The 17737-nt window shown below is 45.8% G+C and overlaps 2 protein-coding genes across 10 annotated transcripts in view; one reads left to right on the plus strand and one right to left on the minus strand.

Moving 5' to 3' along the window:
• C13h1orf105 (similar to human chromosome 1 open reading frame 105) overlaps window positions 1-16010 on the minus strand; it is a 43066-nt gene extending 27056 nt beyond the window's left edge. Inside the window, exons 1-3 of one of the 6 annotated variants that reach the window (XM_063272488.1) lie at window positions 15805-16004; window positions 6424-6606; window positions 2078-2163 (exon numbers count right to left, since the gene is read on the minus strand). In XM_063272488.1, the coding sequence (XP_063128558.1) occupies window positions 2078-2163; window positions 6424-6432 (95 nt within the window). In that variant the 5' untranslated portion in view covers window positions 6433-6606; window positions 15805-16004. Of the gene's footprint in view, window positions 1-2077; window positions 2164-3230; window positions 3322-6423; window positions 6607-15660; window positions 15724-15804 lie in introns of those variants that run through there. The other 5 variants (NM_001014130.1, XM_063272487.1, XM_006250171.5 and 2 more) reach the window with 5 other exon arrangements.
• Pigc (phosphatidylinositol glycan anchor biosynthesis, class C) lies at window positions 3244-5770 on the plus strand. 4 transcript variants are annotated; one of them, XM_006250182.4, is made up of 2 exons: window positions 3244-3475; window positions 4391-5770. In XM_006250182.4, exon 2 carries the CDS (start codon window positions 4601-4603, stop codon window positions 5492-5494), a length of 894 nt encoding a protein of 297 aa, XP_006250244.1. In that variant the 5' UTR covers window positions 3244-3475; window positions 4391-4600; the 3' UTR covers window positions 5495-5770. The 4 variants fall into 4 exon arrangements, with proteins under 4 accessions (XP_006250244.1, XP_006250245.1, XP_008767887.1 ...); XM_006250183.4 differs by having other exon boundaries at window positions 3251-3389; XM_008769665.4 differs by having other exon boundaries at window positions 3405-3614.
• Window positions 16011-17737: the final 1727 nt, after the last annotated feature.

The raw sequence follows: 17737 nt of genomic DNA on the forward strand, positions 1-17737 counted from the left end.
TTATGCCTTTGCACACTGAAACAACTCACCTCTGTCCTCCCACACAGAACATACTTCACTGGAACATTTCCCCCGGTTGTCTCCACAGGAGAACCAGCCTCCCACTGAAGTTCATTTAGTTAAAGAATGAGGGGCTGAGGCCTCGGGGTAGGGGCGGTGAGACACTCGAGCATGTCCCTGCTGTCCAAGGGATGGAAACATGGAATGCTGATCTTCTGCCAAGAACACCTCTCCGCTTTAGTGAGAAGGGATTTCATTGTTCATTGTTCATGGGAAAGGAGTGTGGTGTTCATGAAGGATTTATTGTTTCAATTCTCTTGTCACTTCCTTGGGGCCTAGGAAGCTGGGGAGATAGTCTGATGTGAATTCCTTTCCAAGCTTCTCTGTTATGGGAACGGGCTGCCTCAGATTTATTATCCCAAAACCGACCGGAAAAGGCAAGAAGGCTAACTTATTCCTGCTTCTAACCTCTCACTAACAGGTATGGTTTCAGCACAGTTGGGCCAAGCTTGGAGAGTGCTTCTTTCTGGAAGCGTCGTACAGGCAATTGCACGTTACTTCCTGTGGTGGTGGTGGTGGTGGTGGTGGTGGTGGTGGTGGTGGTGTGTGTTACTGCATCCCTTTCCAGATGCTGCAGATAAACCAGTGTCCCTGACAACCCTGATCTAGACTCTGAAAGAACAGGCACCATGACTGACCAGTTGAGCGCTAAGCCTGCCTTTCTCAAGCTCCACTCTGCTCTCTACCCGCTACCTTTCACCAAAGTTGGACAGAGAACAAGGGAGATGGAGGCAGGAGGAACATGCATGGGGATGCTCTGCCCTGGGCTCAGAGGCACATCGAATGGCAGAGAGTACTCTGGGATGCTGGTGGTTAGCTCAAGCACCTGAAATTTCCATATTTCTAATTAGAAGACTGAGCATATTTGGCCCCGGAATCAGACACCTGAGGCAACAGTGACTCAGGCAGAGGGAGTGTCATCTTTGGTCAGTTCTCCCATTCACTGCTACCTCTGACTAACCTTATCAGTGTGACTTCCATCTGACTGCCACCAGCATGTGAGCTTATGACCTAAGCCGAATTTAAAAAGATGCTAAGTTATCATTACTCGCGATGATTCTTAAGGTACTATCAACTCTTAATGGGTTTATTACTTTGTTACTTCCTAAGCAAACCTCTGAGTTTATTGCTCATGCCAGATACACACACACACACACACACACACACACACACACACACACACACACACACACACACGAACAACAGGCACTCAAATGTTTGCTTTGAAAATACACAAAATCATCTACCAGCTTTTTGAGAACTGTTTTAAAGTGCAGACAGGACAAACGTGTGTTATTGAGGTATGGAGATCCCTATGTAGTCATTTGCTCACAGACCTAAGGATGCAGGACCATTACCAACAGGAAAAGAAACTCTTCAAGAGTGTGCTTTTTCTAGCAACCATTGCCAGTCTATGACAAGCCTGTGGAATGGTCTCTGTACCTTCCTGGCTTGCCTGATTCCTTACTTCCCCCTATCATCTCACAACCTATCTTTTCCCCTAGAGAAGTCTTATCACCACACCCAGGGACAATTGAATTACTAAGGGGGGTGTTGAATGAAGAACACAATTATCTTAAGGGGAAGCTGAAATGCCCCTACATATAAACACTCAGTTTTCAAAAACAGAAATATTTTCTCTGTTGGCTTTGTGAGGAGGGAGGGACCCATGAAACCTGAGGAGGCCCCACGTGAAATACAGCAACTGCCACTCTGAAGATGGCATGTTATAGGTCTAGACTTTTGACAGCTAAAATTTGAAGACTAGAAACTAAAGCAGGGGAGGTGAGCTGCGGATGTGTTTTGAGTGATAATGCACGCAGAGACGAAGGTCATGCAGGCTCTCATTCTAGCGAGGCCTTACACAGCAGAACTTTAGTCTGAGAAATCCAGGGAATTTCTTCTTTTTTGGGCACTCAACTTGGTTTCTCAACAGGTCACATGCGCCTCTCCCCTTTAAGAGCACAGCCACTGAGCTCCTTCTCACACATTTCCTCCTCGGAAGCTGGGAAATTACCTTCTAGGGATGCTGAGTATTAACGGCTTGTTTACCACGCTGGCCTCACTAAGCCAAGGAATCTTGTCAAATTTTGGAACAAAAGTCTAAAAGAGAAATGGAGAGAGATCATTTTACAGAGTTCATCACACACACTTATGAAAAATAAATCTTAAAGGGAGTCAGAGGGCCAGAGAGATGCCTTAGTGGTTAAAAGCACTCCTTCCTCTTCGAGAAAAGCCCACGTTTAGTTCACAGCACCCACATATCAGCTCATGGCTGCCTATGACTATAGCATCAGGGAATCCAGCACCCTCTTCTGGCCTCCATAGGCTCCTGTAATTAGGAGCACATACCTACACATGTGTAGATATAATTAAAAGCAAAGTATTAAAAGAGTTATAACACTTGACTAGTGCTGGTATTACAATGACCAAACTAAGCTAATAGCAATGACAGACACAGCAATCGATAAAACATTTTTACACGTGAGTCCTTCAGCCATTCCACACAGTGGCCAAGAACAAGTAAGTGCCTTCTCTCTTTTACAGATGCAAAATTCAAAACCCAAATAGTGTGAATATTAATAAATGGGCTTGTGCTTTCTGCCTTTGTGTCCACTCTATTTAATATTCTCTATGCTTTTCGTTCTTTGAGCTTCCATCTATTTATAAATCCTGGGATACTTCTGTGACCCCAGTTGAAAATCAGCAATCTCTTGTCCCACAGGTCCTCCACCCTCATCCCTTTTAGGTGGCCAAGTCTAGGAAAGAATCCAGCTTTGGTGCCATCCGCATTTGGATATTTTTGATCTACTTGCAATCATCAACTAGCCGCCTGACTTTGGACAAATACAAACTAATGACCACATCGTCTTTGTGGAAATCAATGCACAGAACGCTATGTGAGATCTGGGAATTTTTTTCTCTCTCCTTCTGGTGCATACCAGAAGCCTGGTTTGGCACTTATAGGAGGAGGGCTTGAATGCGTTAGAGAGTCCCTTGGCTGAGAGCCTGACAACACATGCTCAACCACCTTACTATTAGCACTCTTCTACCAGCCCCACGACTCCTCCCTTTTCCAGCTTCCCACTGAGGGATTTGCCTCCTAGGCTAAGAGCATTCCACTATAAGCAGATTTCCAGGAGGAGCAACCAGTAGAGGGCAGCAGCGACCTCGCGGTGCGGTGTCTCAGGAGGGACGCTTTGGCCGCCCAGTGGTGCGAATCCGGAAGTGCTCCTCCACAGTAGTCCCCTCCAACCCCGCGTCCCGGATGTAGAAGTAGCAGGGCTGCTGCTCTTCTCGGTCGTACACCCCCTAAAGAGCTGGGGCAGGTGGGTTCCGGCGTCCTTCGCTTCGGGCCTTTCCGGCTGAGCCAAGGCTGGGAGAGGGGCGGCGGCGGGCAGGGCAGGCCGGCTTGGTGAGTGGTTGTCTAAGACCCTTCCCTGCTCCGTACCGCGGGTCTTTCTGATCCAGAGGTCCCAGTGCATGAAGGCCGATCCCAGGGTGTCCGGCTTTTAAAGTAAAGGTCTATCCTGGCCTCTTATGAAATAAAGAAGGTCCGGCAGGAAGTTCTTTCTCAAATTTGCTGAATGACTTTTTTGTTTCTGACTCTGACTTTCCCATTCTAAAATGGGATGGTTGTTTTCTTGATCTTGCACTAGAGTTTTGCTGTTTCAGTTAATTAGGATGATATATCACTTTAAAGGATGGTGAGCTCAGCTAATGAACAAAGAAGAATTGAGTTCTTGGTTTGGGCTAAAACTGTAGAGATCATACCCTTCTGTTTTGTGCAGATTACTGTTGTCATGAGACTAATAACTTATTCAGATGCCTTTGGGAACCTTGGTAACAGCTATGGATTCTGTTTCTATAAATTTGCATAAGTTGCAAATATAATCATGCAAAAATATGTTCATACACCTTAGGGTATATGAATGCCCAAGTTAAGACTGGCTTAGCGAAGGATGACCAGAAGCACAGACTTTTTGACACCAGACTTTTGTTGGAGGTCTGGGTCCACTCTGTTACCCTGAGACCTAAATACTCTACTGTTTTTAAACCCAGATGTCTTATTAGGTCAAGTGGGACTGGTATTAACTTGTAAGGCTGTGACAATTAAAGAAGGTAATAAGACATTTAACATTCTGAGTCAGTGATGCTATGCAGATATCAATGATTAAGATTCTAATTTAAAATGTGACGGTTTGGTGCCTCGTTATGTCACTAGACAGAATTTATTTAGGCTTTCAATAAGCAGAGTCGTTTTGATTGTAACTGATGCCTACCATGACATCCCCAGCTTTGATATATTTACAGTTCTCTCTTTTTCTAGGAATTTAGTTGCGTTGTCCTGATTCACGGAACAAACTCATCTATTGCAGGCTTAGCCTGGCCCGAAGACTTTGTAAACAAGGAAAGTTCTGTATGCTATCAGCGTGGCATTTCTGAGAGGTCTTAATCTACAACTTTATCAAGAACTAGAATCCTGTGGGCATCTTTGAGGGAGATTGAGCCCGCCTGGATTTCAGGAAAGGATGAGATAATGTGTGCTCAACATGTAGCGGACACCTCCGAAGTCAAGTGGCAGAAGGTTTTATATGAGCGGCAGCCATTCCCTGATAACTATGTTGACCAAAGGTTCCTGGAGGAGCTCCGGAAAAACATCTATGCCCGGAAATACCAATACTGGGCTGTGGTATTTGAGTCCAGTGTGGTGATACAACAGCTGTGCAGTGTCTGTGTCTTTGTAGTCATTTGGTGGTACATGGACGAGGGTCTTCTGGCTCCCCAGTGGCTTTTTGGGACTGGACTGGCATCGTCCTTGGTTGGGTATGTGTTATTTGATCTTATTGATGGAGGTGATGGACGGAAGAAGAGTGGGCGGACCCGGTGGGCCGACCTGAAGAGTACTCTGGTCTTCATTACTTTCACGTACGGTTTCTCACCAGTGCTAAAGACCCTGACAGAGTCCGTCAGTACGGACACCATCTACGCCATGTCCGTTTTTATGCTGTTAGGCCATCTCATCTTCTTTGATTACGGTGCCAATGCTGCTATTGTATCTAGCACACTGTCCTTGAATATGGCCATCTTTGCTTCTGTTTGCCTGGCCTCACGCCTCCCCCGGTCACTACATGCCTTCATCATGGTGACATTTGCCATCCAGATCTTTGCACTGTGGCCCATGTTACAGAAGAAACTGAAGGCGTATACCCCAAGAAGCTATGTCGGGGTCACCCTGCTTTTTGCCTTTTCAGCTTTTGGAGGTCTTTTGTCCATTAGTGGTGTGGGAGCCATACTCTTTGCTCTTCTGCTGTTTTCCATTTCCTGTCTCTGCCCTTACTATCTCATTCACCTGCAGCTTTTTAAGGAAAATATTCATGGGCCTTGGGATGAGGCAGAAATCAAGGAAGACTTGTCCAGGTTCCTTAGCTAACCTAGGGACCTGCATTTCATTATTAAGAAAAGTTAAAAGACTTAGAACCTAACCAGTGTAACATTTAAAGGCAGGGTTCCACTCTCAAAGCAGCAGGCTGATCTGGGTGGTAGAGCTGAGATCAGAAGAGTTTAACCAAGGGTTTAGGGGAAGGTGTTTGCCCTTCAGTTTACCTTGTGACTTAAAAAGCTTTCTGGTGCTGTTATGAATTATTGTCCTTTATTCCCTCTAACAATGATGTGATGTGGGTTCTGCTTATTAAAAGAGTAACATCTATTGCATCGTCTCTTATTTAAAAAAAAAAAACCACAACCCTTATGTATGTGTGCATGAGAGAGAGGGTGGTCTATGTTCAGTATATATGCCCACCCATCAAACTCAGGCTTTGACAACAAGCCTTTACCAGTTGAGCCACCACACTGGCCCTGTCTCATGATTTTTATGAGAGCATAAGACAAAGGTAATATGAAGGCGTGTGTGTGTGTGTGTGTGTGTGTGTGTGTGTGTGTGTTTGTGTGTGTGTGTGAGTGCGTGTGCGTGTGACACGCACATGTGTGCAATCAGTTGTTTAGCCTTTTATCTGTGTACTAAGGAACACCTTTATATATCTAGAGCCTGAATTTGAGGATCTCAGATGGTGGCATCCAGTTTGTTGTCCGATACTACAGAAGTGGTACTCAAGGAGAGTTATATGTCATAGAAACAAAACGTTGAGAGATATTGAAAGAGGCTGGAGGGAGAGTTCATCTCAAGCAATTAGGAAACCAGAGGTGACATTTGATTTACTCTTGGAGGATAGCCTTTGAGAACCAGAGAGGCAATACGAGCAAGTGTGGGAAACTATGGAGCAAGCGAGTGTGCTCAGTGAGGTCAGCTGTCCAAAATGTCACTCTGAAAATGATTGTTTCTACTCAGTTTGAGATCCATACCTGTGGCATTTCAGAGAAAGTATCACAGTAGCTGTGACTCTGATTCTTCTTAATATGAATAAACTTTGTAAATGGCCTCAACTTTAATCCAGCTTGCCAGCCACATTTGCAGGCAAGACGTGACTACATGTGATACAGTCCAAGCGCAAAGACAGAAAGTGACGGGGATTTAGTCACAGAGATCTGGGGGAGGAACACAAAGAGTGGGAGCTTGAGTCATTGTCGGCTCTCTATTGATCCAGTAATCGGGCTCTGTTGCTGGTAAGGGGCAATCCGGCTTGTCTAAAGATGGGACAGGTTGTGACGTCTTGAATTCCCTCATTGTGCAGTTCTCAGCTTTCCCCTCTAGTATTTTTTTCTTCTTTTTTCTTTTTTTTGGAGCTGGGGACTGAACCCAGGGCCTTGTGCTTGCTAGGCAAGTGCTCTACCACTGAGCTAAATCCCCAACCCCTAGTATTTTTTGTTAAAGATTTATTTATTATATATAAGTACACTGTAGCTGTCTTCAGACACACCCGAAGAGGGCATCAGATCCCATTACAGATGGTTGTGAGCCACCATGTGGTTGCTGGGATTTGAACTCAGGACCTCTGGAAGAGCAGTCAGTGCTCTTAACCACTGAGCCATCTCTCCAGCCCTCACCTCTAGTATTGAAGAATCGTTGCAGCAGATGAGCTGTGTACAATGTTGGTGCTGAGCGTCTTAAACGCAAAACTTCAAAATCCGAAATGCTACAGAGTCTGCTCCGAAAAATTTTGAGCACCAATGCTATGCCTGGTGAAAGTTCCACGTTCTACGCCATGAAATCTTCATGTGCAAACTTATTTAAGAAATATAAAATTGTCTTAATGCTGTGTATAAAGTGTATGTGAAATAAGTAAACCTTGTATTTGGATGGATCCTATTCTAGAGCTAACCCTTTACGTAAAAATTTCAAATAAAAAAATGGTTTTGGTCCTAAGGGTATTGGATAAGGAACATTGGATTTGTCATAGTAATTGGGATGTGGGTTAAATTTGAAGAGGTCAAAGGTACAAATGGATGAGTTATTTCCCCCTAGTAGCTGGTTACATCTGCGAAAGTGATACTGTTCCCTGCTTGTTGTAATTTCCAATTCTAAGTATCAAGGGGTAGCATACTATGAAGTAATGCTTTTTATCTTTCTGGTTTCTCACAATGCCTTGACTAGGATTTTGAGCTAATGGCAATTTTTTTTATGTTTACTGTTATTGATGAAGATTGTTTCATGATAAAAAAGTGGGTTATTGTCCCCCAAGATCACTTACCCTGCTTTCTCAAACCCAAGGGCACTTCGTGTGGCATGAGTTATTCTGTCATGCACATCAACGGATAACAGTTGGTTGTAACAGGGAGTGTAAAAAGGCTGTGAGATTTGCCTTTATTTTTTCATATTTTAATACGTTGCCCGATCTGAATGGGTTTCCAGTTGTCGACTCTAGGAAACTCATGCCAGTGAGCTGGATGTTCCAAAAGGTTGAACCACTTTAAACAACGGTGGGGTGAGTGAATATGACTGCTGTTTTCTCCGGCTCTTTTCTATCACTGGTATCTGGAGGCACTCAGTACTCAATCGTATTTGTGAGTCTACAAGGTTAGTGTGGAAGTGATGGGGGATGGGGAGTTGTAAGACGCACTTGAATTTAAGGGGGCAAAGTACAGCAGTGTGTTTGGATACTAAGGGAGCTGTAGGGGGGAAGGGTACCAAAAGCAGGATCCAGAGTGGATGGCGCTGTGTGTTCCAAAGGGACCCATTACATCCTGGTGATGAATAGAAGCAAGGGACAAATGGAGTATAGGTCGCTGAGAGCTGAGTCCTTTTTGTTACAGGACCCTGCCTTCAGTGGTGCAAACTCAGGGACTTTAAAGAGATAAGCTAAGACACTGTGTATTAATACTACAGAACCTTATGTACAAGTGAAGTCTAAAGAAGGCTGTAGTTTTGAGGCCGAGCATGGAGATTGCTTATGATAATACTGGAGAAAGAGGAAGGTCTGGATGGAGAGTCTGGCTGTGGTCAGAGGAACAAGTGGATGGATGGTGATTTCCGGGGAATTTGCTATCTTTATGTAGAGCAGTGGTTCTCAACCTGTGGGCCATGACCCCTTGGGTGCCGAATGACCTTTTCCCAGGTGTCATACATCAGATATCGGGTATTTACATTCTGATTCATAACAGTAGCAAATTTACAGCCATGAAGTATCGACACAATGATTTTGTGGTTGGCGGATCACCACAAACTGAGGAGGACGTGTATTAAAGCGTCTCAGCATTAGGGGGGCTGAGGACCAGTGGGGGAGAGAGAGAGAAGAGGAAGTAGGAAACCAGGATAGCTGCAGCTATTCTAGCGTGAGTGGACTTGTGCGTTTATTAACTCTGCATGAATTAGCTAGTGAGTACAGGGCGTGGCTCAGATAGTATCAATGGTTTACATTTGGGCTGAGGCTGAGTTCCGCATGCTGTGCTCTGAGCCTGATGGCTCAAAAGTCTAAGGGTAATGGAGCAGGATGTTGTATTTGACGCTGTTTTGTTTTGTTTGTTTGTTTGCTTTTTACAGTTTAGTGACCTCACAACTAGGCAACAGAGGAATTAAAAATAGGTGACACAGTGACAAATTGAATAACCCAAATGATAGAAATCAAAGGGACAGGAGGCAGCCTTCTACAAAATGGACTAAGGACTAGAACTCAGCCCAGGAGGAAGACCCATAGGACACGTGGCCATGGCCTATACATTACCAAGGTAGGGCAATATAGTTCACTAGTAGAGGAATTGCCAAACATTTCTCAAACTCTGAAATAAAAAGTCAGAGGGTAAAAGCAAATGTCCATTTGTTCATTAGATGATGTCTTACAGTAGATGGATGCTGAAGTAGCACCAGTGTGAGTTTAGACCAAATGAAAATATAAATTTAGTGGAATTTTTGCATTTCTTTCCAGGAAAATCTCATAGGCCAGCAATGTAAATGGATTCTAAAAAGGTTTAGGGAGAATGAAACCAAAAGTCATGCTTTGTTTTATAATACTGAGAAATTCTGAGCCCTTATCTGTTGCGATTAGGAAGACAAGACTCACCTATGCCTCATTGGCTTGTGACGATCGGAATTCACAAGGAGAAAAAGATTCATCTGACCTGGTCCAGCAGGGGCCACCTTTTATCACTTAAATGCAGCTCTCTAGCCACTCTCAACTTTAAAGCACACTGAAATGGTGTGGGTGTATTAACAACTTAGATTTCTAAAGTAAATACTGTAATGGGAAGGAAAGACCAGGGCAAAGAGTCCAATAGTATTGTGATTGTATCTCAACGTGTCAAGTACTTGTTTACATAATGAGCCACCACCCTTCTGCCTTTTCACGTCTCTTCTTAGCGGTGCTTGTCATTTGTCCTAAGTTACAGGGAAGGCTGGAGAGGGGTGGTGCAAGTGGAAGAGAGCAAAGACAGGAGGAAAGGGAGAGAGGGAGGGGGGAAAGGGGAGGGGAGGAGGAGTGGAGGAGGAGGGGAGGAGGAAGAGGGAGGAGGAAGAAGAAGGGGGGAGGAGGAAGAGGAGGAAGAAGAGGGACAAGAGGAAGAGGAAGAAGAGGAGGAGGAGGAGGGGGAAGAGGAGGAAGCATTTTTGCCTACCTGGCCCTAGTGGAACTGGTAGCTGGTATAGTTTGGATCTTATCTGTCAGTCAAAGGTCACATGCCAAGTGCCTGATCCTACTGGGCAGTGCTAGAACCTTTGGGGAACTAACGGTGTGGAAGGAATATGAGTCTCTGAGAGTATGCCTTTGAAGGCCTGTTGGGCTTGATGGTGTTTCCCAGCGACTTGAAATGAGCAGCGTTGTTTCTCCATGGGCTCCCTGGCACGGCGTACTGCTTCACCCATGCGAATGAGCCATCTAGCCACCGGCTACGCCCTCTGAAACCGAGTCCAAGGGAAGTCATTCCTCCTTCAGCTTGATCTTCGCAGGGGATTTCTTTTTTTCTTCCAGCCACGGAAAACTTAAGTAACATAGGTGTCAGGCCTTGGCATTGTGGTAGAGAGTATCAGAGAAGGACAGGGCTGCAGGGGTGACAAAAGGCTGCTAATCTTGTGCTGTACTGCAGTCGAGTTACACCACACAGAGAGCTAGAAGACACAGGTATGTTTTCAGCATCATGAGGGCTCCTGGTGGAAAGTGTGTTTGTGTCTGCTGCTTTGGAGGAGTTCATAAGTACTGTGAACGTCTCAGAAAGCTTTTGACAGCTCTGGGTTTTAGAGTTCATGCTGAGCATGTATGAGGATGCACATGACACCATCACATCTTCCAAGCCAAAGAAAGGCCCAAGGACACGAAAAAGTAAACAGGTCAGCAGAGGGCATCAGTCACACAATTATGCAGTATTTCAAACCCTTCAAGTAGGCCTGGGCCACAGTGCCCTCTTGTGGAAGTTACAGGTATTCCTTTTTGCAGCAGCATTTGTGAGTTGAAATTCTTACTGACTTGTGAAATCAAGAAAGAAATCTGAGGTCTCCATAAACTCAGGAAGCAAATTGTGAACGGGGGCTTGTTTAATAACAATGTCCCCATCTTAGACACACACAGTGTGTTGTGTGTTCCAGTCGCTATGCTATACATTTCGAGTATATATTATAACAGCCCTGTAAGGGAGGCTGTTTCCAGCTCACAATTTAGGAAATGGAGCAGAGTGGAGGCAGGCAATTTTCTGAGGCAATGTTGACAGGTCAGGCCAACACTCTGCCTTTCTGACAGCTGAGTTGCTTCAAGGGCTAAAGGCTGACTAGCAGATGGCTGCTTCAGATGCTTCAAACCCCCCACCATCCCTTGTATCCTATATTCCCTTCCCTCAACATCTAATAAGATATTTAATTTAAGAGCCCAACAATTAGTATTTTATGATGCTTGCCTTAGGAGTTTATTTGGTCAACAAATGTTCTTTGTGCACTTACTACATGACAGGTATTGTTATTTGTGCCTGGCGTACATCTATAAATGAAAGAGCTTGAAGATCCTTAACCTAGTACAGTTCGGCAGGAGGAGACAGGCGATGGATATCAAGAGAAGGCAACTCGAGCCGTGAAATGTGGATGGCGGCATTTCCGATGACAAAACCAGGGAGGCAAGAGGAAAACCAAGAAGGATGCGTGCCTTAGAAATCAAGGGCAGAACGTGGCTGCAGTGGGAAAGGGTGACCAGCTCCCAGATTCTAAGGAGGGAGAGCAGACTATTGGACTGGCATGGGAGGAGGTCACGCATTTGAAAAGAGTAGTAGCGGGGTGGATGGAGTAACAGCTTATGTGGCTTGGAAATGGGAAAGAGGGTGTAGCAGCGGAGTTTACTGGAAGTTTTGCTTCAAAGGACAGCCAAGGCCTGGTACGGTAAAGGAGGGCTAAGTTAAGCAAACACAACAATGCTGGCAGGTGGGGTGGCTCCTTGACCGGGAGCAGCTACCAGAGTAGTATTCTTGAGTAGGCAAGAGGAGATGGGATATGATAACCAAACCCGTCGCTATCAAGTGGGAAGGGAAGGTACATGGACACACCTGTTGGACACAGAAGCTGAAGCGAGGAAATTCTTTCCCAGCTGCTTCCTTTTTTTAGAGAGTCAGGTGAGAAGGACTCAGGTGAGAGTTATGAGCGAGGGTGAAGGAGCAGAGCGCACTGGGGCAGCCGAGCCTATTGGGAGGACAGACTGCACCAGTTCTACTGGTGCGCTGAGTGCTCCGGAAGTGGACTGAGAGAGCATGGCCCCCCCCATAGGGTCATATGTTCGACTGGGTTGTTTCATTTGCTGAGGGTTTAGGAAGGATTAAGAGGTGTGCCCTCATTGGAGGAGGTGTGCACTGGGGGGTGGGGTTTCTAAAGCTCCTTTCGTGCCCACCCAGTCAGTCTTCTCCTGCTTCCTGCTTCCTGCCTGTGACTGAATCCCTCAGACAGAGCCCTCCCTGCCAGCCTGCTACCATGTTTTACCCTCGTGATGATCCTGGACGAACCCTCTGAAACTGTAAGCAAGAGCCCAGTGAGATACTTTCTTTTATAAGCTGCTTTGGTCATCGTGTTTAGTCACAGCAATAGAACAGTTAAGTCCTTTCAGTATGGTGGCGAGGGATTTAAAATAAAGTCAGCTTCCACTCTATGCCCTTGTTTACATCTTTCGTGGTACGAAGTAGGTAAAGAGCTGGTTTTATCCAGAGTGGTAATTAGTCAAATGAAGCTCAGGGTAGGGTGAGGGATAGAGGCTGCAGGGTGGAAGAAAAAGTCAGATTGAGATCCAGGAAGTAACACTACGTAGCTAGGAGTGAGAAGTGTAAGCCCATGGGCACACAAGGTCAAAACTAGGGGATGAGTGGCTGAGGTAGGGTGAAGGTCCATGCGCAATAGAAATGAGAGGCAGGATGGGGGTGGATTACCTTTGAGACTCATGGGACAAAAAGTGTACGGAAGCCTGAGGAGGTTACAGTGCATGGTGACCTAGGTGACTGCGAGGTCTGAGATGGCTGATAGCAACTGGAGTAACAGCAACTGATAGAAATATCAGTTAGCTCCAGTAGACAGTGTGCTAGGGGGTTGGGGATTTAGCTCAGTGGTAGGGCGCTTGCCTAGCAACCGCAAGGCCCTGGGTTCGGTCCCCAGCTCCGAAAAAAAAAAAAAAAAGTCATGACAGTGTGCTAGGAGTGCTGGGGTAGGGCTGGGTTCTGGGGCCTTCTCTTCATACTGAAGCAGGTCAAGTGTCAGGTTGTATTAAGGAGATGCTATGCTGGTTCACTAATAGGACTCGCCGGCTCGTTTTCTGGGTGAGATGTATTTTTGACTAGAGCCCTTTGGGGATAATCACCAAGACTTCTTAAGGACTGTGAAAAACCCAGCAGCAGTCAGTGTTTCTGAAAGTTTTAGAAACCTCGGTTCTGGCAAGAGAACAGAGCTTAGCTGAAAGGCAAGGTTTGATGGACCACAGGGCCTGAGGAAACACATTCCTTCGACCACTGGGAGGGCACCGGCGAGCTTCGCGGCAGGGAGTGGCACATTGGAACCAGCAAAAAGTCTGCTCGGATGTGCTTAGGCCAGGCCAGTACTTTTGGCTCTTAGCGACCTCAACTCCCAGGTGTCATCAATGTTGGTTTACATTGGGAAACAGCAGCAGTTACCAATCACGTGAGAGCGCCCTTTCCTCCCACGCGCATTTGTGTGTGAAGTGAGGGAGAGCTAGAGCTGCGAAGCAGCTGTTTCCCGACTGCCCAGCATGTGTACAGCCCCCTCCCCAGGCCTGGCTCTGCGCTCTCAGCCCACTGTGGAGAGGTAAGAAAGGAAGGGGACCTTAGAAGAGCAGTGGACGCTTTGCTTCACTGAGCATCCTGAGGTTTTTCTGCCCTGAGGTTTTCTTTGCCCACACTGGTCCTGATTTCCCCAGGGCTGAAAAAAAAAAAAAAAAAGACATCTTCTCTTGGGGCCACTTAAAAGCTGCTTCTGCTTTCCCAAGCTGGTTAGCTGCTCACCGCCCTGGGGTGGCCTGTGGCCTCGTTCTCGGCCCAAGTCACATTTGGACTCTGGTAAGTGAGAACTCTGTGGGCCTCCCACTCTTTTAAAATTACCAAATAAACAGCTCCTTGAGGCCTCAGGCAGCCTTTGTGTACGTAGCTTAAAATACTCTTTTTATGTTTAAAAGAGAAAAAGGCAGACAGAAGAAACTGTCTCTTGGCTCGAACTTGCTCTCTGTTGCTTTCTACCGAGTTCACGCAGGAGAAGAAAATTCCGAGCCAAACAGCCTGAAGGATCAACTTTCAGTAGGTGTGGGGCAGTTTGAAAGGGGACGTTTTAAACTGTGCACGCAGACCCTCCCCAGCATCTTCTTGGTGACTTTCACGTTTCAAGGGCAGGATGATGACTGACTTGCAATTGGTCATGACTGAAAGGCATGGGTTTCAATGAAGTTGCTATTGGAGCTGAAAACTGGACCTGATATAAAGCACCATGAAATTTGATTAAAAGCAGTAAGGGAAGTGGCAGTGCATAGATTTACCTCACCTGCAGCCTGCCACCTGTTGATTGCCCTAGCTTTTGTTTGATCTTAAGGCGTTGATGATATTGTAACGGAATGGTGGCTTGCAGTCTTAGGCCACAGCGTCCATGAGGATAGCAGGTAGATCGTATGGTGTGAAGGCAGCTGGCTGTGCCCTTCCAATGTGGGGGGCATTTCATGGCGCAGTGGTCTAAGTTCACTGTGGTTTCTTCACACACGGACTCCAGTTAAAATATGGAGAGTGCAGAGTTGTTTTTCTTTTCAGTCAGCTTTGTATGTGTGTATGCTGCATGTACACGTAGAAGCCAAGGCTCAATGTAGGCTGTCTTTTTCTCATGATGATGATGATGATGACGACGACGACGACGACGACGACGATTGAGACAGGGTTTCTCTGTCTATCCCTGGCTGTCCTGAAACTTGCTCTGTAGACCTGGCTGGCCTTGAACTCAGAGATTCCCTTGCCTCTCTGCTTCCCGAGCACCAGGATTAAAGCTATGTGCCACGGCTGCCTGTTGGCTCTAACTTTTTAAAGCAGGTTTCTCACTGATCTAGGGTTTACACGTTGGCTGTACCAGCTGGCCTGCAAGCCCCAGAGGGATTGTTACTGCTTCCATTGTGTTGGGCTTCTGGATCTTTTTCATGTGGGCTGTGAGGATTGGAAGTGTGGTGATCATGTTTATATAGCATCTCTACTGGCCTCCGTTTTTAGCAATCTTAACTCCCTGCGTGGTTCATCTAAAGACAGAAATGGATTTATAGTTGGGCAAGCATCCATCCTTATTTATATCGTCCTTGTTTGTTGAGTTATAAGATGGAGCCTTGGCGTCTATCACACTCATTAAAATGTCTTAGCCTGTACATTCACAGCAGTGCTTTCCTCATAGTTATGGTTTGAACAGGAAGTGTCCCTACAGGCTCATGTGGGAATCCTGTGCCTGGATGTCAGCTGGGCTAATCCTAGACAGGTTCATAATTGATGGCCTTATTAGAAGGTGATGAAGAGTAGGGGAGAGAATCATGGGACATGCCATGGAGGGACGTATGTTGTTCCCTGTCCCTCCTTCTCTTTGTCTCCTGCCCTCCACATTGGAAGATGAAGGTTGGAATGAAGAGTTAATGAGTTAGTTGAGAAAGTGTATCTTATGAAGCACCTACGTACCATTAGCAGTATAGACACATTAACACGCTTTGGCATAGGATAATGATCTCTTACCTCTACTCGGGCCCAGAGCGATGGGTTCACCCAAGCTTGGACTGAAATCCTGTTTGCACTTATGTTTCCTGAGGTTGACATACATTTATTTAGTGGTGAAGCTTCAGGAGAGCTATTGCTCTTAGAAGGTCTAATTATTCCTACCTTTAGCTCTCTCTTCTCCATCTCTCAGGCGTTCTCGGCTTTTTGAGCAAGGAACTGGAGAGCACAGACACCTCTCTGTGCTGTCAAGAGGAGACTGCAGCGGTACCTCTTGGTTAGACACCGAAGCAGGTGGGAGAGCCCCCCATGCTTTCAGTACCAGGATGCCTGTCTCCGACACTTGAATGATTCAGAATCTTGCAGCATGTATTCTATTAGGAAGGAGCACTTTGGGTTTTGATTGGCCGGGACGCATTCCATTGTCTCTTTGTCAGACATCACAATTGCTACCTTCTGGAACATTAGGTCATGGTTGGAGCAAATGGATTAATGCTGTCAAGATCTCAGCTAGCTGCATCAGCACTTGAGTCCTTAATGCTTTCCCCCAGGAAGATGACCAAGCTTTTTTTCTTATCATAACAATATGCGATAACTGCTTATTTGGTTATTTTACAAGCTGCTTCTGGTTCTGGTACTTCTCTGGTACTCCTGCTGACTAAGATACTATTATGAATCCCAGAGACATCTGATACATAGAGATGGCTATGTAGGGAATATGGTGGCTTTTAAAAGAAGCACTGACTCCTCTTGACCATCCTGAGTTACAGTCCATCTTGAAGACTGTGGTACTACCTTTTCTCCTCTGTCACACGCGGAGTGTGAAGGTAGAGGTGAGGACAGAAAGTTAGCGATGGTTGAGGAAGTGTATATTATGAAAGAAATAAAAACCATATGCAGTAACCACAGGCCAGTGTCTCATCGGAGCATTTACTTCTATTCCAGTCTCTTCTCCTCCCACCAGACTCCCTCTGTTTTTCTTGTCTATAAAACTTCGGGAGACTAAGGCCATTTCAGTTTGATATAGTTGGAATTTCACTTTCTTCTTGTTCACCAGGTCAATTCAAATTGTACATGTCCAGATTATGTTAAGTACCAGGTAAAAGTAGGTGTGCATTTAAATTTTAGACAAAGTGAAAAAAATACCAAGGACTTGAAAAAAAGTCACCTGGGAGCAAACTCTTGCTTGCACTGGCAACACTTTGCTTGGCCAAGGGCTATAAAACCCTGCTGGTGTAAGGATCTATCTAGTAAAGATATTGTAAAATTCAAGGGGCTGGAAAGATGGTTCAGTGTCTAACATTATTTGCTGCAGGAACATGAGAACATAAGGTCCTATCTGAGCACCCATGTAAAAAGCCAGGTGTGCATGGAACCCCAGGGCTGTGTAGGGCAGAGACAGGAGGATCCTTGGGCCTTGTTGACCACCAGCCTAGCTCCAAGTTCAGTGAGAAACCCTGAATGAAAGGAATAGGGTAGGGAAGGATAGAGTGGGATACTAGGATGTCCTCTGGCCTATGTGAGTTCATATACAGATGCACACATGAGAGAATCTACACATACATACATACATGCATGTCAAATGATGACTGAGGGTAAGGGAAAGGCAAAAGGAGCACAGTCTGTATTTCACACCAGTTCAGTCGCCCTGGGTTACAGGAAAGCCAGCTGAATGCCTTGGTTTGCAGTCTTCATCATCTTCGCCAGTAACCCTGTTCATTAACCAACCTTGGATGTAGCAGAAGGGAGGTAACCCAGGGTATGCGACTTGAAACACGAGAAGCTGGCTTACATTTTTGAGTGGAGAATTTAATTCTTAAAACTTATTTAAGTGGCTTTCGTGATCCAGAGAAGATGGTTTTAATGATACGGGGTCTTCTTTTTTAGAATAAGGAGGTCCTGCCCAGATTGTCTCCATGCCTTCCTGCGCCAGGACTCCCCCGGGTCAAATGTAAATGGGACCCTAGTGAAGTAAAGGGAACATGGAGTCCTGGAGACTAGTTTGCTCTCTTGATGTGTAGTGTTCTGTTTTAAAGAGTGAAATGGGGCGTTTTCACAAGGGCCCTCATCCGAGAAGAGACAGCTCCTTCTCAACCCA

This window comes from Rattus norvegicus, chromosome 13 (assembly GCF_036323735.1).
Source record: "Rattus norvegicus strain BN/NHsdMcwi chromosome 13, GRCr8, whole genome shotgun sequence".
Classification (NCBI taxonomy): Eukaryota; Metazoa; Chordata; class Mammalia; order Rodentia; family Muridae; genus Rattus; species Rattus norvegicus.